This window comes from Hyperolius riggenbachi, chromosome 3 (assembly GCF_040937935.1).
Source record: "Hyperolius riggenbachi isolate aHypRig1 chromosome 3, aHypRig1.pri, whole genome shotgun sequence".
NCBI lineage: Eukaryota > Metazoa > Chordata > Amphibia > Anura > Hyperoliidae > Hyperolius > Hyperolius riggenbachi.
In genome coordinates, this window is record NC_090648.1 from 426,875,403 (window position 1) to 426,902,956 (window position 27,554).

Here is a 27,554-nt window from a genome sequence, read left to right on the forward strand (position 1 = left end):
GAGCCAGGACAAGGTCCTCCAGCACCCAAGGCTGAGACACCAAAGTGCGCCCCTCCATCCCTGCCACCCCAGCCATCACACACTGATTGCTATTAGACTAAGAGGCGCCACAGGGCCCACAACCTCCCCAACACCTTAATATCTAGTTATCTGGCTTGCAGTCACTGCCATGTATCCCCTTTTCTTATTTCTTTCTGCTTCAAACACAATTAGGAATGACAGCTGAATGAATTCTGCGCCCCCTCCTACACTGCGCCCTGAGGCTGGAGCCTCTCCAGCCTATGCCTCGGCCTGGCCCTGCCTGGTTTGCCCTGTCAAAGGCAGTGCCCTTAACAAGTACACCAGTTTATGCACTGACTGGTGTCCCTGCGATCGCCTTTCCATAAGCGTGGCTGAAAGTGAGGTTGAAAGCACACATATGGAAACCAGCCCTGAGGCCTTTTCAAATCACTAGCGCTTAGAAACGACTTCTGGTGGGTTTCAGCCCTTATGCAGGTTTTCTACTCCAGCTTTTGCAATTAGACTTGAACGCCTTCTCTTTGTCAAGTACGGTACAGTGAGATCTTAGCCAAACATGATGGTTTGTTTTGTCTGGATGACATCAAGCTGGTTTGACCAGTTTTTTAAAAAAAAAACTCAACATCTAAAAGAAAAAAGTTACATTATACAGATTCTGAAGAGCTAGTAAAACCACTCACAGCTAAGCACAGCCTGTTATAGTGCTCACAGCTACAGACACTGACATGTGTGACATTTATGACCCATTGCTATGCAGCCTATTGTTCTATAATGAGTAGCAGACACACTCCACATGGGAAACAGATCTCTTCTGTAATCCGATGATGCTGCGCTAAGCAACCGTACTGTAACAACGGTAACGTGTTCTTACTGGATGGAAGTCAGGTACAACAGCACATTACTTTCTCAGGAAAATGAAAACTGCTACATTTTCCAGTCTTAAAGGACCAGTATCATGAAACATTGTAAAATGTAAAATACATAACTCTACACACAGACATAAGATGTAAATCTGTCATAAGTTAAAATGCAGTGTGTATATTACTTTTTTCCTTTGTCACTGTTACTTACAGTCAGTATTATTAATTTGGTAGTTCAGACTCTCTTAATGGGGCCTTATTGATTTTTCCTGCCAATATCCAAACGATTCGATCACTCTGATTGAATCTGCTTGAAATTGATACAGAGGGTGACTTGATCGATCGCTTTTCAGGCGAAATTGGTCGAACACTCTGGACAGAATATATCAATTGGCGGCAGATTGACAGCCCATAGGGTTGGACTGGATCGATCAGTGCAACACTGCTGTTGGATAGTTTTTTAAGAGGTTTCATTATGAAATTTTTTTTATCAGTTCCTTGTGTGTGTCATAGAGATTTGGTCTCAGTGGAATCTATCTGAAGGTCAAATCTGGTGACCGTCTGTAAGTGCGTATATGTAAAAAAGGCCCCTGTTTGTAGCCAATGAGCACGATTCAGTTTACAAAAGTCACCGGATGTAGCAGCTAAAATGCTATAACCCTATCCTTGACCCTAACCTTAACCTTCCATAGTAGTGCCTAACCTTTCACTCCCCTGGTGCCTAACCTTAACCCCCCATAGTAATGCCTAACCTTAACAGCCCATGGTGGTGCCTAACCTTAAAGCGTACCTAAGATGGGTTGTAGTTGTACTTACTCCAGCCCCATGAGGTGCGTGGGGTCCCTCGCTGTCCTCTCTGGCCATTCTGTTCTCTTGTAATCCCCCGCGGTAATCAGGCCAGTCGTGCGCTTCTGCACATGCGCGGCTCGGGCACGCACACACCCCTGCAGAACGCTCCCGGCTGTGAGAGTAGAAGAGTATGGTTGGCCAGAATACTGAGGGGGATTATAAGTGAACGAAGCAGTCGGAGAGGATGGTGAAGGACCCCACCCCATGGGGGCTAGAGGAAACCCCAGGTAAGTAAAAATACACCAATACAACCCATCTCAGGTTTCCTTTAAATCTCCTCCCTCCATAGTGTTGACTGACCTTAAACACTTCATAGTGGTGCATAAGCTTAAACTCCCCCTAACCTAACCTTAACCCACCAAGGTGGTGCCTAACCTTAAACCCCCATAGTGGTTACTAACATTAAACCCCTTATGGTGGTGCTTAACCTTAAACTCCCCCAGGCACCTAACCTTAAAGTGAACCTCCAGACTAAAAATCGACTCAGCAGCACTGAAAAGGCCTGGTGTTTCTTTAACAGTTTCACAGCATCAGAACTTTGTTTCTCTTATACAAGCCTCATTTTTAGCTGCACAGAAGAAAACTGCCCGGGCAGTTTTCCTCTTATGCTGTGCAAAGCATGATGGGATATCTGATGTTGTTGTTCTCGTTCTGCTGTTTTGGTGCAATTTTTTTTTTTTTTTTTTTTTTTTTACGCTTTGAATTTGACATTTGAAGCCTAGTGCGTGCAGCTGGGAGGGGTAATCAGGACACTGGATAGTTGGAACTGTGTCTTCTGCTCCCTGTCACCTCCTTTCAACCAAAAAGATGGCAGCCCCATGACAAAGATGGCAGCCCCTATGAATCACATACATTTGCCTGTTCCTTCAAAACAGGGTGGGTAAAAGATTATATTACCTATCTATTCTAATTAACATAACTAATGTAACTTAATGACAGTATGTTTGTTTAGGCTGAAGTTCCCCTTTAAACCCTGCACGATGGTACCTAACCTTACCCCCATGGTGATGCCTAACCTCAACCCCCCCCCCCCCCCCCCCATGGTGGTGCCTAACCTTAACCACGATATTTAGTGAAATTGTTGTAGCCACAATTTGTGAATGCTATAACCGGTATATGGTGTGACCATTGTAGCCATGATTATAATGCTACAATGATTGGGTTACTAACTGAATAAATATGCAAAAGAAAATACATCTACCATATACACGGAGCGGTTATAATGTAAATACTAGATGCCCTTTATATCAAAGATAAAAAACGGTATTCAATGAGATTGTTGCAGCTGCAAAATTAAGGACTTATAGTGAAAAAATTACCATATTTTTCACACAATAAGACAAACTTTTCTTCCCCCCAAAAGAGGGGAGAAATGTTGGTGCGTCTTATGGTGTGCAGGGATGAGCAACGGATTAATTCTGAATAGGTTTTCATCCAGGTAATTAGCACACCGATCGGGGGTGGGGGGAGGGCTCGGGGGCACGGGAGGGTTAAAGTTACCCAGGAGCCTTCTGCTTTAATCCATCCCATGGCGCATCCCACGCTGCATTCCAATTCACGGTCTTGTGACTACTGCACTTCCTCCTTTCGGGTTGAAATAGGAAGTGCGGTAGTCACGTGACCGTGAATTGGAATGCAGCGTGGGACGTGACCGTGGGACGGATTAAAGCAGAAGGCTCCTGGGTAATTTTAACCCTCCCTCCCTGCTCAGGTGTGCTAATTACCTGGATGAATTCTGAATAAAACCAATTCGGAATTCATCCGTTGCTCACTCCTGATGGTGTGAATAAGTTGCCACAGACCATGTCCCGGTGCTGTGCTAGGCTCACTCGGAGTTGTCCCGAACACAAAACATGCATATCACATGCAATGTAATAAAGCAATGGCCCTGGCTCTACTTTGCTCCCCTCTGCCCTTGCCCTCTTGAATACCGGTAATAAAGTCCCAGTGGTCCCCCCATAGAGCCGGGGACATTGAGGTATTGTATTGTGTCTAATACATGTGTTTTGTTACAATGTGTTACAATTTGCTCATCACCAGGCTCAGGACAATTTTTGTTTTGTTTATAAATTACAGTCCCTGCCTAATCACTGACCTCATAAATTGGGGGGGGGGGGGGAGAGAAGCTCCACAAGACACCCCTGCACCATGGACACACCAGGTTGGGTATATATTTTCCCCAATTTTTGTCCTCTAAACCTAGGTCTGTCTTATGGTCAAGTGCATCTTATGGTGCGTAAAATACGTTAGGTCCTGTATTGTGGCCGCAAACATTTCCATAATATAGCCGTAATACAATATCAGGGCCCTTTTAACCACTTATAGCAGCAAATAACATGGAAGTCTATGACAGTGCATTTTTTACACAGGTGGCACTAGCGCCCTTTACAACTGATACCCTATAAGTGTATGGTCACCTTAAAGAGAACCCGAGGTGGCCTTGTATTACGTAAGTGGTGCACAGAGGCTGGTTGGGCACACTAACACCAGCCTCTGTTGCCCCATCGTGTGTGTCAAAGACCCCCCTGCTCGCCGCTAAACTCCCCGCAGTGCTGGCGACACGCAGCGCGTCGCCAGCACAATGTTTACTCTATCGCTGTCTGTCAGCGCCGCTCCCACGCCTCCTCCGCATCGCCGCTACCCGCCCTCGTCCCTTCCCTCCAATCAGCGGGAGGGAAGGGACGAGGGCGGGTAGCGGCGATGCGGAGGAGGCGGCGGAGCGGCGCTGACAGACAGCGCTAGAGTAAACATTGTGCTGGCGACACGCTGCGTGTCGCCAGCTCTGCGGGGGTATAGCGGCGAGCAGGGGGGTCTTTGACACACACGATGGGGCAACAGAGGCTGGTGTTAGCGTGCCCAACCAGCCTCTGTGCCCCACTTACGTAATACAAGGCCACCTCGGGTTCTCTTTAAAGAGGAACTCCAGCCTAAAGAAACATACTATCATTAAGTTACATTAGTTATGTTAATTAAAATAGATAGGTAATATAATCTCTTACCCACGCTGTTTTAAAAGAACAGGCAAATGTTTGATTTCATGATGGCAGCCATCTTTTTGGTTGAAAGGAGGTGACAGGGAGCATGAGACACAGTTCCAACTGTCCTGTGTCCTGAGCACCTCTCCCAGTTGCTAGGCAACATGAATAACAACATAGGAAATCCCATCATGCTCTGCACAGCATCAGGGAAAAAAAGCCTGGGCTTTTTTTCCTCGATGGGTGGAGCTTAGGTAAAAATGTAGCTAAAAAAGATGCTTTGGTAAGAAAAACAAAGTGATGCCGTGAAACTGTTAAAGAAACACCAAGCCTTTTCAGTGCTGCTGAGAAGATTTTTAGTCTGGAGGTTCACTTTATTAACAGACATGTTTCAGACTAGACCATCTCATCAAGGCTTCCTTTATTTGTTTTAAAGAGCTCCTTTAAAATGACCTATACAAAAATGTCTGCCAACCTGCCAGCTTCCTGCACACCAAGCATATTGCTGGGTTCCTGGAAGATCTAGTCCTCAGGTTGGAAGTAATCTGTGGCATACCAAAAAATAGCCATGACCATGCACCCAATGGTGGGCATGGTCATGATGGGTCGTGGGCAGGACCAAATGTACATGAACTTAACATGTAATTCAAAGACAGTGGGCCTGCTTAGCAAAATGTTGGATGTCCTTTAATAGACAATTAATAATGCCCTAGTTAGTATACAAACAGCCATAGAAGATATATTAATTTGGACATTTAACACACACTTTCTAGATAATTTGTCAGCAAATTGCAAGGCTGCCCTGCTGGTGCAAGTGAAGAGGGGAGCAGCTAGGCTAGTAATGGCCAGCAGCGGTGCTGGGTCGATGTGGGCATTGCAGCATAAAGAGGGCTTAGCAACAGTGTGGCTAGCCTTCCGTGCCCCACCCCCATGATAACAGGGACGCCATTCTGTCCCAATATTCGAGGCACTGCCAATGGGCACATAAAACAGATTTGGGGCATGAGCCTCATATCTATACCTCTAGCGATACAACTGCTGTACACTATTCTGGCAGTTGGACTTTGACACTAGTGCACAGGGAGTGCTTTTGGAAAAAAAGGAAATACTGGAAATACTCCAGGAGAGGTGCTGCAAGGTTAGTGAACTGGAATGTACCCATAGCAAAATCTCATCATCTTTTATAGAACCAGAACAGTGTGCATGACTGCAATCATAGCACTAGCTCCAGTAAATTCTGATATGATATTTGACCTCATAATGAACACTACAAAAAAAGGGAACAAAAAAACTACAAACATTGGAAAAAAAACACACACAAAAGACACGCATATATTGAAGCAGCGATCAGTGCTCAAACTGTAGCCAGTCTGCTATCAGTACATGCACAGAGTAGCAGTTCATACTGTACTGTAGTTACTGAAGGCGACATGTCATGTCATTATAAAACAGAGCTAAAATCAGTACAAATTGCATATAGAAATCCAAAAAAAACCCTGCGCTCGAATCCTGGTTTCAGACAGTTCCACAAATCTTGACTCTCTTTATATTCCTAATGCCCGGCTCAGCTCCGCTCTCTAGGGTGTGTACAACTTTAAAACAAAAACATGGAGCGCTCCATGGTGCATTATCATAAAAAGAGTTTAATGCGCTATAAAAAGTTATACTCACAAGGTATTTAAAATCAATTCGCTTATCAGCGGCAAGCCCTTCCGCTTAGCTCCCCAGGTACTTTAGCTCTCACACTGTAGCCATTAGTGCGGTCCGGTGGTGTCCGTAGCTCGTCTCTGGGAGGGTGGGCGTGGCTTACTGTGGACGTGCTTGTAGCGTCATTACGCGTTTCGGCGCTCTGCGCCTTCGTCAGATCTGACGAAGGCGCAGGGCGCCGAAACGCGTTATGACGCTACAAGCACGTCCACAGTAAGCCACGCCCACCCTCCCAGAGACGAGCTACGGACACCACCGGACCGCACTACTGGCTACAGTGTGAGAGCTAAAGTACCTGGGGAGCTAAGCGGAAGGGCTTGCCGCTGATAAGCGAATTGATTTTAAATACCTTGTGAGTATAACTTTTTATAGCGCATTAAACTCTTTTTATGATAATGCACCATGGAGCGCTCCATGTTTTTGTTTCAAATTGCATATAGTTCAACATCTCTGGCAGGGGCGTAACTAGAACTGGGCCCCCAGCGAAACTTTGGATCCCCCCCCCCCTGCCCTTTGCTTTCTGCATGGGTAAACTGAAAATCAATGTCATTCAATTGGCTAGTGCACACTTGAATGTGTTCAGAAAGCAGCGAGGCACTGCAGGCATTTTTTCTATCAATTATATTAGCTTCTGTGGTACAAAGTGCATGCTTTCACACATACAGACATGCATAATGTGCTGAAAACGCATCCAGAAATCTGACAGACGAGTGTGCTCCCAGCCTCAGCTTATTGCACTCACTCTGTCCATTTCTGATGGAGCAGAACTGGCTCTGCTTCTTTAACATCAATTCACTACAGTACACAGCACTTGGGGAGGGGTAGAGAGCTTGGGGGCAGAACTGGCTTTGCAGACTCCTCCAGCATCACTACAGTACACAGCACTTGGGGAGGGGTAGAGAGCTTGGGGGCAGAACTGGCTTTGCAGACACCTCCAGCATCACTACAGTACACAGCACTTGGGGAGGGGGTAGAGAGGTTGGGGGCAGGGCACTGTACACAAGAGCCTGCTGCACACTGAATAGGGACTGTCTACAAATCTTTTCATGATTCCTTATCAGCAACTGAACAGATATAGTTATTAGAACAATTGTTCAGAGAGCAGAAGATTTTCTCTCTCTGTGCTCTTAGTTGTCAGTCTCTCAGGACAGGGAAAAGAAACATATCCCCCTCTGCGGCTTCTGGGCCCCCTTACGGATGCATAGCTTGCAGGGTCTATTGTTACGCCTATGATCTCTGGGCACTGGAGAGCCTTGTCTGGTCCTGGATGTATGCATAACTGTGTGCCAATCAGTGGCATAACTACAGTTCATGGGGCCCCCCAACAAAACTTTGATGCCCCCCCCCCCCCCCAATGTTTACACACTTTCCCTTGCCTCCCTTTTCGCCCTTCACGTGCTTGAGCCTGTATTACAAGGGTCATATAAAAGTGTGGCCATCATGATATTCACAACAATAACAAATGTAGCCACAAAAACACCTGATCTGAAGTACACTTCTCTGTATCGGAGGAAGGGAATTTTAGTAGTTGGGGCCCCCCACAGCTCTAGCCCCCCCCCCCCCCCCTTCAATTGCAGATGCTGCTCCTCTCTAGTTACACTCCCGGTGCCAATATTGTGAGGTGCATCCCATAAATGTAATGTATTAACCCCCCTGGCGGTATGAAAAATTCCGCCAGGGGGCAGCGCAGCAGTTTTTTTTATTTTTTTATTTTTTTAAATCATGTAGCGAGCCCAGGGCTCGCTACATGATAGCCGCTGCTCAGCGGCATCCCCCCGCCCGCTTCGATCGCCTTCGGCGATCTCCGTTAAGGAAATCCCGTTCGAAGAACGGGATTTCCCGGAGGGCTTCCCCCGTCGCCATGGCGACGGGGTGGGATGACGTCAGCGATGTCAGCGACGTCGGGACGTCATTGGGAGTCCCGATCCACCCCTCGGCGCTGCCTGGCACTGATTGGCCAGGCAGCACACGGGGTCGGGGAGGGGCCTGCGCGCCGCAACGGATAGCGGCGATCGGGCGCGGGCCAGCGGCGATCAGTGTGCTGGCGCAGCTAGCAAAGTGCTTCGCTGCGTCCAGCAAGAAAAAAAAAATGTAAATCGGCCCAGCAGGGCCTGAGCAGCACCCTCCGGCGGCTTACCCCGTGTCACATACGGGGTTACCGCTAAGGAGGTTAAAGATAAAGGCCCCTTTTGACCTGTAATCTGCAGGGAGAAAACAGAGGGAGACGCTAAAGAGAATTCTCTGTTCAACAAATGTTTGACAAGCAGCATTAAAGAGAATCTGTATTGTTAAAATCACACAAAAGTAAACATACCAGTGCATTAGGGGACATCTCCTATTACCCTCTGTCACAATTTCGCCGCTCCCCGCCGCATTAAAAGTGGTTAAAAACAGTTTTAAAAAGTTTGTTTATAAACAAACAAAATGGCCACCAAAACAGGAAGTAGGTTGATGTACAGTATGTCCACACATAGAAAATACATCCATACACAAGCAGGCTGTATACAGCCTTCCTTTTGAATCTCAAGAGATCATTTGTGTGTTTCTTTCCCCCCTGAGGGGGGAGTGCATAGCAGAACCACAACACTGAAGAACTTGGCAGCCTTCCAGACACAGGCTGACAAGTCTGACAAGGGAAAGATACATTGATTTATTACAGAGACTGTGATAGTACAAAGTGCTGCAGTAAGCCAGAACACATTAGAATAGCTTTTGGAACTTGTAGGATGATAAAAAACAGGATGCAATTTTTGTTACGGAGTCTCTTTAATGAACAATCTGTTGGGAGGCCAAAACCAACCCAGACAAGACTGGTCAAATGTGGCTCGGAAAAGTAAGAAATGTGAGCAATTCATGCATTGAGACAGTCACATGACAGAGAGGTGAAGTGAGACATCCAATCACAGGATGAAATGCTCTGCAAACCACAGTCAATCACTCCTCAAGCTAAGGAGTAGAGATGTTAAAGGAAATGGTAATAATTAGGGGAGGCCAATGAACTTTGCGCTGATTTTGATTGGCGCAATTCCAATCTGCACCAAACCCGAATGAGAGCCGGAACAATTAGCAACTCATTGACCTTCTCTGCTAAGGAGAAGCAAGAACAATGGGAATAATAAATGTAGATCAAAGGGTGCTTTATAGAGTAGCTGAACTGACACGTTACTTACTATAAAAGCTAAAGATACGAAGTTGTCTCTAACCTCTCCACCAGCCTTTGTGCACTGGCTGTATTCTCTCCAACCTCCCTCCCATTCCACTACAACAACTTAATTTTTATTATTCAACTAATGATGCTATTGAATCTCTCTATTTCTGTCTCTGCCCATGTTCAGCTGTGCTTGTGCACTGTGCATGCACGAGTTCACAAATCACGCATGCCCAGCAGAAGGAAACACTCGTGCACATCTTCTTCCCTTTGCGCATGAGCCAATCCTTTAACTGGCTAGGCACGGTTTGTGCCATATTTTTATTACGAATGGTAAGTGACAGCGACATAGGGAAAAAATTATAGTTCATTTCACTCTGGGTCAAATGTACATACTTAACTGCTTTCGGACTGCGTTAGCTGAAATCTATGTCCTGCAGGTGGCTGCGCGGCCAGGACGTAGATTTCAACTAGCCTGCCGCACACTCCTGCTGCTACCGCCGCTCTGCACCTGCTGCAGTTCACTCGCCCTGCTGTCTCTATGACGACAGAGCTCTGTGAGCTGGTCAGGAGCTGCTTTCATTGGCTCCTGACCACATGAACACTGTGAGACAATCAAATTGGCTCACACTGATGGACAGCGTCAGGAGCCAATGAAAGCAGCTCTTGACCGGAACACAGAGCTCTGCGCCATAGTGACAGCAGAGCGAGGGGCCTGCGGTGATGGGAGAACGTCATGACTGGCGGATATGTGTGGCAATTTGTCGGTAGCCGCCATTTTGTGGTATCAGCAGTCTCTGGTCTTTAAGGGGCCAGAGACTGCTTATACGCAAAAGGTTAAAATGTAACAATTTTTCATGACAGTGGTCTTTAAAAAACAGGCCACTTTTCAGAGTGAAGACAAGCAGATAAGCTTGATGGAGGATCCCTCTTCTTAGGCAAGTGTCATTTTTTTTATTTCACTCCACCGACCTCAGGTTCTCTTTGACATTGAATGACAGTTCTTGCCAGCTGTGTACCTTCTTCTGTTCTACTTTCTATTGTTACTTGCCCAGACATCGCCTTTTCTGCTATTTGGTCTTGTGCTCAGCATCATTTCCTCCCGATACTGTAACAATTTCTCCTGACGCTATAAGCAGTGCTCCCTCTCCTGTGGTTAGCTCTAAAAAAAATACTTACCTAAATAATGGGAAGCCTCTTGATAGTCCAGAGGCTTCCTTGATCCTTCTTTAGCTCACCAATCCAGAGCTGGATCTCTCTACACATATTTAGCCAAGCGGGTCAAAGATTCGGCCAAGCAGGTCAAACATGCTTCTTCTTCCTGGGAGTGCTGCTATGAACAAGCACATCCACACTGGAAGATCCACACATGGCCAGTACAAGGAAGCGCTTGTACATGAAGAAAAAACATTTGCACCGGTTGCTTAGTTCTACTGGGCATGTTCAGACCATACCTGCGCATTCCCAGTGCGGATAAATTCATTCAGTGGACTTTCCACGAATACAAAGTTTGTATCTATGTTTTATATTTCTTTGATGCTGCAGGATTGCTTCACTTAGTCACACAGAAATAATTATAGCAATTCAGCGCCCAATCCATTGTCTCTTCATGGACCTCTCCTTTCATAGATCCAGAACAAGCGATGATTATAAAAAGTTCTACGGTTTACCCCAAATAACAATTATTTATTATGTTTGATTATATTTACTATTTTTAATTATTTATAAGACAACCTAGGCAAGTGTCTAGGGCCTGGTAGGCATCTAGGGGGAAGACAGACATGTCTGACCTTTGTGACTGGGTCTCCTATGCTATCTTAACAAAAGGTGGTTTTATAATTTAAGGTTATTAAAATTAAAAATTATAGATTTTCTAGAAGTACAGGAACAGGCTGCATCATTTCTTCACCCACACTTTTGGATTGTAATGGAGTGGGAATGTGCCCTTAACCCTTCCTATCAGTAGAGAATACCCACCATTTATCATTCCTCTCAGCCTTAATATCCAGCATACAATCCACTATGTCTCCTCCAAAGACCAATTCATTGCGGCAGAGATGAATTAAGATGTAATGAGGCCCTAGGCAAGATAGTAGATTTGAGCCCCCTTGTGTTTGTGTTTGTGTAGGGGGTACATTTGCCTAGGGATCACTAACAAAGGGGTACACATGCTAAAAATGTTGAGAACCACTGCTTTTGATGGATACTTAAAGAGAACCCAAGGTGGGTTTGTCAAATCATATTAGGACACAGAAGAATGTTCTGTATACAAATGACCTGCCTTCTGTATCCTTGCATTGTGCATCCATTACCCCCCTTCACAAGTTGGTTATGCCCAATACACAATCACACAAGAGCAGATAAGATAACGCTATAATGTATTCAGCTGATCTGCTCATTCATAAGTTATGCAACAAGTATTGCGGGTCAGAGTCTATAATACAGTACTAGTTTCCAGAGAATACTTGCAGGATCTAATGAACACAGTTGCATTTCATAATGTACTATATATTTACCTTACATTGCATGCTAAATGGGCCCTTTTGGTCATTTTTTAAGCTTTAAATGACAGATCCTGTCTGAAGAGCTTTAGAGAAAATAGTGGTAATTTGCAAAGCCATGTGGATAACCTACATCACTGCAGGACGCTTTGCTGAACACGATACAACAAAAACCATGCGGGCAGCCCACATGCCTGCAGAACGCTCTGCTGAACACTATACTCAAACCACTACAGAAGCCATATAGACAGGATCCAGTCAGCATAATGAGAACAACAGCAGTGTATAAAGCATCAGAGAGGAACACGAGGCAACAGTGATTGAGAAAGAAGTACAGGTGGGGTCAGGAAGAGATGAGGGTAGCAGACATAGAGATGGTATTAGTGCAGGTGGGATAGGAGGGAAACAGGAGGCAGCAGTGATAGAGGTGGTAGTAGTACAGGTGGGATAGGATAAGGAAAGGAGGCAGCAGTGATAGAGGTGATAGTAGTACAGGTGGGATATTATGGGTAAAGGAGGCAGCAGTGATAGAGGTGATACTAGTACAGGTGGGGTAGGATGGGTGCAAGAGGCAGCAGTGATAGAGGTGATAGTAGTACAGGTGGGATAGGATGGGTACAGGAGGCAGCAGTGCTAGAGGTGATAGTAGTACAGGTGGGATAGGATGGGGACAGGAAGTGGTAGTGATAGAGGTGGTAGTAGTAGAGGTGTGTGTGTGTGTGTGGGGGGGGGGGGGGGCAGGAAGCAGCAGTTGGTCATGGTGCGGGTGGGATAGGATGGGTACAGGAGGCAGCAGTGATAGAGGTGGTACCGATGGGATGGTGACAGAGGACAGCAATGATAGAAGTAATACAGTAATGCAGGGGGGAAGGAGTCAGGGATGCAGTGATAGAGGTCTCATTAGTACAGGTGGGCTGGGACAGTGACAAGGCAGCAGTGATAGAGGTGATAATGTAGGGGGATGGATTGATGACAGTGTAGCAATTATCAAGGTGCAATTAGGGTGGGGGTGATCTAGCACTGGCACAGAACAGGTCCAGCAGGGGCAGTTAGGAGAGGGACACATTCAGCACTAGCATAGGACAGGGGCAGAGGACAGGTCCAGCAAGAGGAGTAGGGAGAGGCATTCAGCACTGGCACAGGACTGGGGCAGAGGACCAGTCCAACAGAGGCAGCGAGAAGAAGGACACATTCAGCACTGGCACAGGACAGGTCCAGCAGAGGCAGTGAGGAGAGGGACACATTCAGCACTGGCACAGGACAGGTCCAGCAGAGGCAATGAGGAGAGGGACACAATCAGAGGCAGTGAGGAGAGGGGCAAATTCAGAGGCAGTGAGGAGAGGGACACATTCAGAGGCAGTGAGGCGAGGGACACATTCAGCACTGGCACAGGACAGGTCCAGCAGAGGCAGTGAGGAGAGGGACACATTCAGCACTGGCACAGGACAAGGGCACTGAGAAGAGGGACATATTTAGCACTGGCACAGGACAGGTCCAGGAGAGGCAGTGAAAAGAGGGACACATTCAGCACTGGCACAGAACAGGTCCAGCAGAGGCAGTGAGGAGGGGGACACATTCAGCACAGGCACAGGACAGGGGCAGAAGACAGTTCCAGCAGAAGCAGTGAGATGAGTGACACAATCAGAGGCAGTGAGGAGAGGGACACATTCAGCACTGGCACAGAACAGGTCCAGCAGAGGCAGTGAGGAGAGGGACACATTCAGCACTGGCACAGAACAGGTCCAGCAGAGGCAGTGAGGAGAGGGACACATTCAACACTGGCACAGGACAAGGGCAGTGGCAGTGAGAAGAGGGACACATTCAGCACTGGTACAGGACAAGGGCAGAGGTAGTGAGAAGAGGGACACATTCAGCACTGGCACAGGACAGGTCCAGCAGAGGCAGTGAGGAGAGGGACACATTCAGCACTGGCACAGGACAGGTCCAGCAGAGGCAGTGAGGAGAGGGACACATTCAGCACTGGCACAGGACAAGGGCAGAGGCAGTGAGAAGAGGGACACATTCAGCACTGGCACAGGACAAGGGCAGAGGCAGTGAGGAGAGGGACACATTCAGCACTGGCACAGGACAAGGGCAGAGGCAGTGAGAAGAGGGACACATTCAGCACTGGCACAGGACAGGTCCAGCAGAAACAGTGAGAAGAGGGACACATTCAGCACTGGCACAGGACAAGGGCAGAGGACAGGTCCAGCAGAGGCATTGACACATTCAGCACTGGCAGAGTATAGAGGTGCACATCCAGTAATAGCAGACAGAGAGTGATCCAGCAGCATGAATTTCAGCAGTCAATCAGTTCAGTTGAGACAGTGCAGCACTGACTCACCGTGCGGGGGGCAGAGTAGGTGCCCAGTCCCAGCAGAGGGATGCTATTGCCGTCGTTGAGGGGGACTCTGTGATGCGCTGCTGTCAGCTCCATGCCTGCTGTATGCACACACAGAGAGCACTGAGCTGGAGGTAGCCGGCTACATTCATAACTGGAGCTCCAGGGGGCGGGGCAGGGGAGGAGGAGTAGCCATACTACTACAGCAGCTCTCCAGTTTGCCTGCCTGATGTGTGGATGCAGCTGGGAACTTCTTTCCAGTCTGCCTGATGTGTGGCTGCTGTGCTGCTGCTGGTGACTTCTGTCCAGCTCCCTGATGTGTGGCTTCTGTGCTGCTGGGGAATTATGTACAGCTCCCTGATGTGTGGCTTCTGTGCTGCTGGGGATTTCTGTCCAGGCTGCTGTGCTGCTGCTGGTGACTTCTGTCCAGCTCCCTGATGTGTGGCTGCTGTGCTGCTGGGGAATTATGTACAGCTCCCTGATGTGTGGCTTCTGTGCTGCTGGGGATTTCTGTCCAGTCTGCCTGATGTGTGGCTGCTGTGCTGCTGGGGACTTCTGTCCAGTCTGCCTGATGTGTGGCTTCTGTGCTGCTGCTGGGGACTTCTGTCCAGCTCCCTGATGTGTGACTTCTGTGCTGCTGCTGGGGACTTCTGTCCAGCTCCCTGATGTGTGGCTGCTGTGCTGCTGGGGAATTCTGTCCAGCTCCCTGATGTGTGGCTTCTGTGCTGCTGGGGATTTCTGTCCAGTCTGCCTGATGTGTGGCTGCTGTGCTGCTGGGGACTTCTGTCCAGTCTGCCTGATGTGTGGCTTCTGTGCTGCTGCTGGGAACTTCTGTCCAGCTCCCTGATGTGTGGCTTCTGTGCTGCTGGGGATTTCTGTCCAGTCTGCCTGATGTGTGGCTGCTGTGCTGCTGGGGACTTCTGTCCAGTCTGCCTGATGTGTGGCTTCTGTGCTGCTGCTGCAGTACTTCTGTCCAGCTCCCTGATGTGTGGCTTCTGTGCTGCTGGGGATTTCTGTCCAGCTCCCTGGTGTGTGGCTGCTGTGCTGCTGGGGAATTCTGTCCAGCTCCCTGATGTGTGGCTTCTGTGCTGCTGGGGATTTCTGTCCAGTCTGCCTGATGTGTGGCTGCTGTGCTGCTGGGGACTTCTGTCCAGTCTGCCTGATGTGTGGCTTCTGTGCTGCTGCTGGGGACTTCTGTCCAGCTCCCTGATGTGTGGCTTCTGTGCTGCTGGGGATTTCTGTCCAGTCTGCCTGATGTGTGGCTGCTGTGGTGCTGGGGATTTCTGTCCAGTCTGCCTGATGTGTGGCTGCTGTGGTGCTGGGGATTTCTGTCCAGTCTGCCTGATGTGTGGCTGCTGTGGTGCTGGGGATTTCTGTCCAGTCTGCCTGATGTGTGGCTGCTGCTGTGCTGGAGGGGACTTCTGTCCAGTCTGCCTGATGTGTGGCTGCTGTGCTGCTGCTAAGGGACTTCTGCCCAATCTGCCTGATGTGTTGCTGCTGTACTGCTGTGCCTGCTAAGGGTCTTCTGTCCAGTCTGCCTGATGTGTGGCTGCTGCTGTGGACTTCTGTACAGTCTGCCTGATGTGTGGATGCTGCTGGGGACTTCTGTTCAATCTGCCTGATGTGTGTCTTACTGTAAATATGTCAGCCTCCATATCCCTCTTCATTCAGGTGTGTTTTAACCACTTCCCTACCAGAATTTTTTCCCCCATAAAGACCACAGCAATTTTCACATCACGCTCCTCTCATTCTTTCACCAATAACGTTATCGCTATTTATTACACAGAAAGTATCTATTTATTGTTGTGTTTTTTTTGCCACAAATTAGGATTTCTTTGGGTGGAACTTTCTGCTAAGAATTATTTTATTTTTTTATGAATTTAGAGAATAAGATTTTTTTTAAGAAAAAAACATTTTTTTATTTTGGTGATGTAGGGTAGGGGTAAAAATGGTTAATAATTAACTATATATATATATATATATATATATATATATATATATATATATATATATATATATATATATATATATAATAGTGTGTGTGAGTGCAGTTTTACTTTTTGACTATTAGATGTTGCTACACTTTTTTCCTGTACACAGGAAGTACTGTGCATGTGTTTGATACTTTCACTCTGTGAATGATTACCGGCATCTCGCTGACTCTGGCTTTCATTCACTACTCTCACTTTGATCAGCTTCGGGAACACACATTCCCATTCACTGATCACTGACCGTCAGGACGGCGAGAAGAACATACGTGTGCGCATGAGACCGGAGCTGCGACGAGAACAATCAGGTACGCATATCCACACCCCTGATCCATATGTGAAGTTTACAGGGACGTAGATATGCATAGCAGAATTCCGCAAATGGTTAATATAACTGCATAAAAACAGCGGAACTCCTGCTTCCCTATTTCTAACCAGGTTTTAGTTAGACCTCTGTGAATGGTTCCTCATGCTATACAATTTTCTTGCAATGCAACATTTTAAATGCTTTTACTGCATTTTTCTTTTCACACTGAAAATTGCAAACAAAGTTGCACTGTGAATGCACAACAATCATGTCGCACTGTATGGATAAAATCGTGAATGCAACACAACGTGCTTGTGACCAGTCTTGATTTTAAGTGGAAAAGGGTCGTTAAAGTGAACTGAGCACCTCTTATGTCAAAAAGTTTAACACAAAACTCCCCCTAAGGCTTTGTGGGGGGGGGGGGGGGGGCAGCACTGAAATCAATCTCAGACAACTCTGATAACCAGTAGCCAGGTGAGCCAGATTAAAGGAAAAACTACTAGAACCTTCTATTCAACCACCCCTAACCTAAGCTCACCAGCAGAAACAGCTGTAGTGGGTCCAGAACTACAAGAAGACTAATTTTCAAGTCTCTTCATGGTCCAGATGGATGGAGTGGTGGATGTTTGGTTAACAGCCACATCCCAACAAGGCTGCAATGTCAGCTAGGTGGTGGCGGAGTAACGTTTTGGGCTGGAAACATGGGAAAAGAGCTGTTCGGCCCCTTTAGGGCCCCTGAAAGTGTGAAAATGACCTGTGAAAAGTATGTGGAGTTTCTGACTGACCACTTTGTAACATGGTAAAAAAAGGAGAACTGTATTTTCAGTGATAAAATCATCTTCATACATGACAATGTACCATTCTGGTTACTATTGGTATAAAAAGAGAGAAACTCATGGTGTGGCCCCCATTCTCCCCTGACCTCAATCCTATTGAGAACCTTTGGAGCAACTTCAAGCAAAACATGTATGAGAGTGTGAGGCAGTTTACATTCAAACAACCGCTCTGGGAGGCTATTCTGACATCCTGCAAAGAAATTTATGCAGAAAGTTCAATAGATGCAAGAATTGTATGGCTATAGTTCTAAGGAAGACGTCCAGCTGCACTGTGAGGTCAGTTAAAAGTCCAATTTTTATTGTGACATAAATGGAAAAAGCTCACATGTATCAAAGCAAACATAGCTCCTTATGCTACATACACACTTAAAAGATTAATGAACAATCGCAGACCAATTTTACCACCTTCCATGTAGTATGAGAGCCATACGCTGGGCATACACGGGTGGAACCCGCCGGATCGACTCCCGCAGCTTCCCCGCTCGTCCGCGCGGATCGATTCCTGCTCGTCCCCGCTGACGCTCCGTATCAGCTGCTCGAATCTATACGGCAGGTCATCGGACCTGTCGGATATTATCAATCGAGCCATCAATGGCTCGATTGATAAGGATACAAGTTGCCGTGTATGCCCAGCCTTTAGTCTACACAGTCTATTCTATTGAGCTGAACTCCCCATCAGATAAAAATCTTTGCAAGATGCTATATACAAAGATGCTGCACACATTCAAAAGATCAGTATCTGCAAAAAAATCAGTTCCTGCAAAATGCATTCATAGCCTATGATATCTGCAGATCTCATATACACCTTGTTTAACAGACATTCATCTGCAGATCTGACAATCATCTGCAGATCTGAAGATCCATCCTGGTGTATCTGATCTGCAGGTGAATGTCTGTTAAACAAGGTGTGTATGAGATCTGCAGATATCATAGACTATGAATGCATTTTGCAGGAACTGATCTTTTGCAGGAACTGATCTTTTGCAGATACTGATCTTTTAAATGTGTACAGCATCTTTGTATATAGCATCTTGCAAAGACTTTTTATCTGATGGGGAGTTCAGCTCAATAGAATAGACTGTGTAGCGTATGCTCTCATACTACATGGAAGGTGGTAAAATTGGTCTGTGATCTTTTATTAATCTTTCAAGTGTGTATGTAGCATAATTGTACGTACACACTTACAACTATGGTAGTTTGAAACAGCAGCTTAACGATCGGTCTGCCGACAATCGGGTAAAGAACTTTACCAAACGATCATTAAGTACAACGACGAACGCTACAAAACTATAGTGTGTACAGTTATTTGCCCAGCACGATCGTTACAAGGGCCAATGCGCCTGCGTTGGATTTTGGCCAGCTTCTGTACTTCCTGTGTAGTGCGGCCTGTAAAGATTGTTACATTACAAATTTCAAATAAACTTTGTTTGCAAGTTAACTGTCATATATTTGTATCTATTGTAACCCCATGTTTGTGTTTTTTTTTAAATTTTTACAAATATGTACTCAACATTTCCCTCTACTCATTCTTTTCTGCGAGAACGATCGTTAAAATGTGTATGATGATTGCTGCATTCCATCGTTGCATTCCAATCGTTCCAATGTTGTTCGTCTGGTAACTATCGTTCCTTGTAAACGATCGTTATCGCAAATGTGTACGTACCATAAGTCATAGCTTCAATTGTAAAGCTACTATCAAATAATGGGTCCTATCAAGTTCATATGTAACTTGACATGTTAAGATGTTTTTAATTGAAGTAGCTTTTTATTCCAGTAAATATGATCTCCTAATGTTGTAAATTAATTAAATAACTATTTTCAGTTCTTTACGACCTATAAAATGTTATGAAACTCTGTTGTGTGTAATAATTTGGAAGAGTGCATTTCTAGTTTTCTACTTTTGAAAAACATACCGTTATTAGGTTTGTTCAGTAACATTTCAATTATACTCTAAGGGCACTTTCACCCCGGGGCGGTGCGATATTTTTACCACACCCCACCACCGGGCAATGAAAGTCTATGGAGACTTTCACACTTCTGCATTATGGCACAACGCGATGGAAGTGACGTTTTCACTGGATCCCTGATGCAGGTCCAAAACTACGTTACCGCACATCTTCTGAGTCGACTTGTCGTGATCTGTGTCGGCTCAGAAGTTATGTTAGTCTAAGGCAACGCGTGGATTTTGCAACAATTACCGACACGATGTTGCGACATGCATGTGCGTAAGCGTATTTTTACAGTATGCTTCCGTGAACTTCCGCATATCCCAAAGTCGGAAGTAACCACAAGCACATGTCACTTACTGCTTGGCTGGTGGCCATACAGGGAACACCACGTATTAACACGGTGGTCCTTGAAGGTCTGTTTCTGGAGGAGCGACGCTCCGCATCGCTAACACTGGTTTACAGTGTTAAACCGGCCTAATGGTTAATGACTCAAAATAATTCTGACTATCACTTGCATCAACTATTCAGGAAAATCAAAGAAAAATATTATTTGCATAATAATTTGGAACGTGGTGTACTTACCTATGGGAGGCTGCTCTGTAGCCCCCGTCAATATGAGAGTATCCATCTTCCTGCTTTCAATGCCGCAGACCCAGTGGTTTGAAGTGCCCTCAATGTTGAGTGCGTCCCCGGGCCGCTAGTGCATGCCAGGAGGACATGTATGATCCTCCGCCGCCGCAGTGCCTGCCGGGAGATGACCCATTCCTGGTTGCCGCAGTGCCTGCCAGGAGATTGAGGAGAGTGGAGGTGGCGACACCTGTTATGAGGGGGACTGGAGGCTATGAGGGCAGCACTAGCTTTATGGCGCTAAGGTTTATTACAACAGAGGGTGGGATTAGTAATGCAGGAAAAGGGGCCCCATCAAAGTTTTGCTGGGGGGGGGGGGGGGTAGGCATGATTTGTAGTTATGCCTCTCATCACATTGAGATCAGATTGCACTAAGCAGCCCTGTGAGATCCCCTCTAGTTAGTTACACAGCAACATATTTTTAGACATAGTAATGTTTGAATATAAACTGTATCTATTAATCGGATGGTTAAATGGAAACTGTGACCAAAAAAAGAGTAAAAGATACTTACTTCAGTCCAGAGGCTTTCTCCATCCTCCTCCACTCCACCTCAAGGATCCTGCACTGGCTCCCTCTGAACATGTTCAACAAGCCTTGTCGAATATGTTCTCGTGGCCGCGCTCTTGTCTGTGTACAAGAGCGGCCACACTGCGCAGGTGTAAGTACAGCCCGCACCTGTGCAGAAGCACAGACCTGCTCGTGCACAAAGGAAAGAGCCATGCACGAGCAGCTTTGTGCAACTGCGCAGGTGTGTGTTTGTGCCTGCACAGCGTAGCACATTCGTGCACCAGCATGGCCAAACACTTCCACAGAGGGTCCCAGCGCCAGATCAGTGGTCTAGTAGTACATGGGAAGCCTCTTTCTCTCTTTTTAAAAAGTAACAGGTTTGCTTATCCAGCACCACAGAAGTTGGATTTTTTGGGGTCATGCAGTTCCCTCTCCTTCTGTCCAGTTAAATTGTAACACCTATGTGAATTTTGTGGATCAGCTTAAAGGACAACTATCAATAGATAGCCTTTTCCACGAACTACTATATAAAATAGGAGAGCATCTGTAATTAAGTAATGTAGATGTGAAATACAATTGTTTGCATTCCCCCATCTCTCTGTACCTTATAAATGGCGTCCCGTAAGAACACTGACGTCATCGGCCTGGAACAGTCCATTTCAGAACAGGGTGCACCATCTTGTGAAGTTATGTGTGGCATAATTTATTCACTGCTCATCCCCCTGATGGCTGTGCGCTGTAAGCCACACAATCACAGTGACAAGATAGAGGAGCAATCCCCTCTCGCTGCTTTTCTGCCCCCGCTGGTCCCTGCTTTTATTAACTTTATTCATTGTCCAACCATCCTACTGCCATGGGCTTCAGTCCAATGTACTTGTTTGCTATTGCATCAGCAAACGTGAAGAACTGTGGCTATGCTAAGTACGGTACTGGGGGCAGAGCATTTGCAAAAGTGTTTGTTTTGTGTGCCTCCGAGCGCATGTTGCTATGGCAACACAGTTCAGAGTGCACCGAGTAGGAGCAGCAAATAGTCCACACTGTCACTTCACAGGGTAGGCATCCCCCTGAGAAGATGCAATCCAAAGAATTGCATCACCAATAGTAGACAATCAAAAGAATTGCATACCTATAGTAGAGCAGTGCTGGTGCTAAAACTCGTAGCAGTGGTAGTCCATGTTGTCTGCTTATGCCTTGATAAAGGGAACCTGATTGGCCCCAAAATGATTGTCGGCTGAGACGATTTGGTGGTCTAATATAAGACTGTTGGACCCCTGAGAAGATGGACTACTCCACGGGGCGACACTATTGTTTATCTCATGGGACATCAATGTTAAGGTACGAGGAGGAGGAAACAAAATATATATAAATCTTAAAGCTACAATGTTTTATTACAAATGCCTCCTATTTATAACTGTGGTTAGTAAAAAAAAAAAAAAATCTTTTGATAGTGGTCCCCCAAAGCAATCCTGTGAGGTTTGCAATACAAAAATTAACCTCTTGACAACCAGCTAACGCCGATTGGCGTAAACTGGTCGTCTGCGGGTTACCATGGAAACGGACGCTCGATCGAGCGGCCTTTCCATGTCAGTTCACAGAGGGTGTCTCCGTGAACAGCCGGAGAGCCGCCGATCGCGGCTCGCCGGCAAAATGTAAACAGGCGGGGAAGAAATCCCCGCTGTTTACATCATACGCGCTGCTGCGCAGCAGCGCCATAAGGCAGATCGGCGATCCCCGGCCTCTGATTGGCCGGGGATCGCCGGCATATGATAGGCTTAAGCCTATCCTTCAATGCGCAGGACGGAAATCCGTCCTGCGCAGCTCACAGGGGGAGGGAGAGGGAGGGAGCGGCGAGACGGCGGAGAACGCTGCGGAGGGGGGCTTTGAAGAGCCCCTCCCGCTAAGCAAATGCAGCCGGCGGCGATCAGACCCCCCCAGCAGGACATCCCCCTAGTGGGGAAAAAAGGGGGGTAGTCTGATCGCCATGCTGCACTCCTGATCGGTGCTGCGGGCTGCAGAGCCCACGCAGCACCAATCATTGAAAAATCACCTGGTCGGCAAGTGGTTAAGATACTTACCTATTCCAGAGGCTTCCCCCCTCCTCCGCCTGGCCATTTCAGCGCACAGGCTGTATAGGAGTTAAAGTGATCCTGAAGGGAACAAAGTGCCCTAAATGGGTATTAACCTCAGGAGAGGGAAACCTTTGGGTCCATCAGAGGCTTTCCCTGTCCTCCTCCGGCCATTCCAGCATAATGACCCCCCAAAAAAGTCTGAAAAGGGCTTGTCGATGACTCACACATGCGTAGTAGCCCGGACCTGCTCGGGTTTTGCTGGAAAAGCCTGAGCCCAATTTGGTCCATACAACTGCTCAGGCACAGTAGGCTTGCGCAAGTGCAGCTGCACAGACCTGATCAGGCTCGGCTTTTTCCACTGAGGCACTATTTGGACCGTGCTACTGCACATGTGTGACAAGCCCTTTTTGAAGGTGGAGAAGGGTAATGAAAGCCTCTGGAGGACCCTCTCTTCTCAGGTGAATACCCCTTTAGGTTCCTCTTTTTCCCCTTCAAAATGACTTTAACTGATATACATACAGATTCTTCTGGATGAAATATTGCTATTTAATTTATTTTACCTCCATAATTAGTTGGAGTGAAACATATTTCTGGTCAGTATTTTACTGATATTGTTGCAATAATATAAATAGTCAACTTTGCTTTAAATAGTAACACCATAGATCACGTAGTTAAATTGTAACATATATATAGATTCTCTGTATCAGCTTCGTAGCTATATAGACATTTTCCAGCTGAACTGCTGTAACAGTTTATGGTGTTGCTACATTGTTAGTCATACAGTAACATATTTGTGAGTAAATTTTCAGTGATGTTGTAGTGCTAATACAAATAATATGCAATACATGAAACAGAATAATATGAATCAAACTATGAAATTGTGACACTCATATGCAAACAAAGATTAAGATGAAATGGGGGCCAAGGCAAGACACCAGCCTTCGCTCCCTCCTATAGTATTTTTCGTAAGTTAAGGTGGAAGAGTGGCTGGAGGAAGTGGAAGCTGGGCCCCTTGATGCCCAGTAGTCCCCAGGCATTTGCCTAGGTTGCCTTGTGGATGATCCTGCTTTGCTCATATGCAGGGTCATCCATTTTCTTTTGTAAAAAAAAAACAAAAAAATCTTAAGGTTAAAATGTTAGCCCTTACCTTATACTCGCTGGAATCTATGGAAGATGAATTGATGCCATGGCGCTGGGGCTCCTGGAGGCAGGCGCCACAACATTGCACCTTCCTGGACCAGGACAATCTTGGACCATCTCAATTAAGAGACCTGCCATGGCAGATTTTTTGGGACATCTGACTGACCCTGAGCTCCACCTCACCTAGCCTGGCAGAAGTAATTTCATCGTGCGCCACACATTATCCCTCTTCCCCCCCCCTCCATAGCAGCAATCTGTACAGCCAGGGGAGTAACTTAAAAGAAACTTTAATTGAAAACAAAATTGGCCGGTTACTTACCTGAGGCTTCTTCCAGCCCCCTGAAGTCTGACTGGTCTCTCGCCGTCATCCCACTCTGCTTGGCTCATGCACAGAACGAACATGCACACCGCGCATGCACAGAACGCTCCGGGCCGTGGTAGCAGGATAGAGTAGGCGCATGGCCAGCACCACACCTGCAAAGTGGCCGGTTGACTCACGAGTCGCCCTGGCTTATGGAGGGGGCAGCGGAAGAACAGTGGAGTGTGGAATCACAGCGAGGGAGCAGGAGGGCTTCAGGGGGCTGGAAGAAGCCCCAGGTAAGTAAATGGGTATTTATTTCTGTTAAATGTCCCTTTAAAGCAGGCTTAAACTCTATACACGATAAATTGAAAAAATCATTATTTGGCACCCTCACAATAAATGTACTGTATCTGTCACCCCTTTTCCTGTGTCCGAAGCCTGGCTTCATGGTAAATACTTTTCTTTTGTTGATATTCATTCTGGGTGAGATCACTCGTCTGGAGTTCACTCCTGCATGAAAAACGCAGTTGCTCCAAAATTCACACTCACTCCAAAAATCGCAGTCGTTCCACAATCGCTCCAAAAATCGCAGTCGCTGAGAAAACGACTTCCTCTTTCTCGGCTTTAGGCATAAGGGACTGCAGGTTCAAACAAAATTCTTCCGACTGTCTAATAAGTATGGGGGGTGGGGGGGCAATGCTTCATATACATATTTATTGATGTACATTCATTTTTTATTATATGAAAAAGAGTTTAATCCCAATTTCTATGTCTGGCCCCCCAGCAAAAATTGGCAGGCTGGGCCAACCCCACTCCCCACGTATCTGTGTGGTGTTAGTAAAATAATAATTAAAAAAAGAAAAAAAACTTGCAGCCTTATGTGCGGGGCGCAACACCCTCAACACCCTCGCAAACTTTTTCTCCCCCCTCAGATCGTGTAGAGTAATGTTGCAAGGCTGAAGAGGAAATAAAGAGGACCTGTCCTGCTACCAGAACAATGTACAAATATACAGTACTGGAAGGGAAAAACACAAAGACAACGGGAGCCCAAATGGTGCAGTATGTCTCAATAAATAGGTGTTCAAAAAAACTTCTGAAAAAGGGGTACTCACAAAGGTGGGTTGCACATGGGGCAACCGACCGCTTCAAGCAAGTGGAGTGTTTAAACCTGACTCCACTCAGGTATACCAGCAGTCCTGGGTCTGGTCGCTCTCTTAGCAAAAAGATCCTGCGTACCTTGATTACCATAGGTGGTGGGATCCCACCTTGGTTCAGGTGTGTAAGGTTCCCCACCCAGGCAAGTGGGGGGGATATGGCACAGAAGTGGTAAAGAGGCGCCCAATTTCTATAAAATACTCTAAAATCAATAAAATAACAAAAATGTTGAGGCGCCCCAAATGCGGTTGGGGCGGCACTTTATTTGGCCTGAGGAAGTGGGCTTGGTCCCACGAAACGCGTTACCTGTGCTAAATCTCCAATTGAACTTCCTTATCAAAGTGAGTTGTCGTATGTGAGGTAAGCCACCTCATTTTTGTTATTTTATTGATTTTGGAGTATTTTATAGAAATTGGGCGTCTCTTTACTACTTCAATGTACAAATATGAAGTTCAGTCACTGCACTACTCTGCATTCCAGCCCCCTTAATGGTAGGAGCAGAGATGGAATAAGATGTAATGGTGCCCTAGGCAAGGTAGTAGATTTGGGGCCACCTTGTGGTCTTTATGGTAAGCAGAAGTGGAGAGAGAAGGTGGTTGGAGGACCCTTTGACACTCACTAGGGCGTATGTATGGATCAGTGGCTGGTGAGTTGGGCGCCTGGTAAGCTATACAACGGCTCTCCCTGCTGCCACTAAACTCCCTGGTGGCGTTAAATACTATTCCCCCCTGGAGGGAGGCGTAATTTGGGGACTGGCAGTAGCTGGATCCCCGAATTACTATTGCGTGGGGAGCGTATCATAGCATTGCTGCTATGAGGGAACCCAGCTGGGTGGCAGGCATGGGGGATATTGTGTATAGCAATTAGCCCTGAACTATTGCGTCCCAATCCCTGCAGGTGACAGTACTCTTACATGTATCTCCTGATACACCCTGTTGGCGAGTGGCGGTGGATATCTGAAGGTGGAGGCCTCTGATGTGGGAGAACAACTCTACTCCAAAACATTGGCCAAATGATACAATTACAGAGCCACTGTGTGTTGAAAATCTAGTGTGTGTGTAGTTACCTTTGCTCTCCTCTCCTGATACACTTTTTTTTGTTGCTGGAAGATTCTGCTTCATCCACAGAATCCTCATTTCCCTTATTGTGCTGTATTGTTTGGTCTGTGTGTGGTGTGATGTGTCATGGTATAACTGATACTATCATGTGTTTGATGGTGCTGAATACTTAGAACAAATTGTAATATTAAACAAGTAGGACAAGCTGTTGTGACATGTGGGGAGCTCATGTGTGAGTCACAGCAGCCAGTCACAGATAAAGGATGCTATTTTAATACCAGAGACTCCTCGTGTTCCTCATCCCATAATGTATAACTGAGGCAGCAGAAAAGAATGGATGCAGTTCAGGTCAGTAGGCTTCACAGTAAAACCGCACTTTGAAAGTATAACTTCAAGTCCCAGAAATAGACATGTGACCAGGCTGAGATCCAATTGCCTACTATTGGTATTATTAGTACAAATTGTTTTCTCTATTTCTAAATTTTAGTTTGATGCAATGATGTTCTATGAGTGTCCTCTCTCCTCTTGTCTGCCCTCCATTCCTGCTTCTGTAATCCCCTTTAAAGAGAACCCTAGGTGGCATTTCATTACGTTAGTGGGGCACAGAGGCTGGTTGTGCACACTAACACCAGCCTCTGTTGCCCCATCGTGTGCCTCAAAGACCCCCCTGCTCGCCGCTATAGCCCCCGCAGTGCTGGCGACACGCAGCGCGTCGCCAGCACAATGTTTACCATAGCGCTGTCTGTCATCGCCGCTCCCCCGCCTCCTCCGCATCGCCGCTACCCGCCCGCGTCCCTTCCCTCCTATCAGCAGGAGGGAAGGGACACGGGCTAGTAGCGGCGTTGCGGAGGAGGCGGGGGAGCGGCGCTGACAGACAGCGCTTAGGTAAACCTTGTGCTGGCGACGCGCTGCGTGTCGCCAGCACTGCGGGGGCTATAGCGGCGAGCAGGGGGTCTTTGAGACACACGATGGGGCAACAGAGGCTGGTGTTAGTGTGCACAACCAGCCTCTGTGCCCCACTAACGTAATGAAATGCCACCTCGGGTTTTCTTTAAAGAGAAAATGCAGTGAAAATAACTTATACTAGGCAAGCTATGCAGTGAAAATTAAATTAATAAAATTGCTTATATTTTACACTATTCATTTATACATAGCTCCCAACTGTCCCTCTTTTGGAGGGACAGTCCCTCTTTGGGAGCCCTGCTACTCTCTCCCTC

The 27,554-nt window shown here is 46.7% G+C and overlaps 1 protein-coding gene across 2 annotated transcripts in view; it reads right to left on the bottom strand.

Annotated features, from left to right (window-relative positions):
* The window catches only part of LOC137564142 (aldo-keto reductase family 1 member D1-like), a 93,283-nt gene extending 71,957 nt beyond the window's left edge, over window positions 1–21,326 (bottom strand). The window contains exon 1 of one of the 2 annotated variants that reach the window (XM_068277583.1): window positions 21,219–21,326. In XM_068277583.1, coding sequence (XP_068133684.1) covers window positions 21,219–21,314 — 96 coding nt within the window. In that variant the 5' untranslated portion in view covers window positions 21,315–21,326. Of the gene's footprint in view, window positions 1–14,402; window positions 14,539–21,218 lie in introns of those variants that run through there. The other variant, XM_068277582.1, reaches the window with a different exon arrangement.
* Window positions 21,327–27,554: the final 6,228 nt, after the last annotated feature.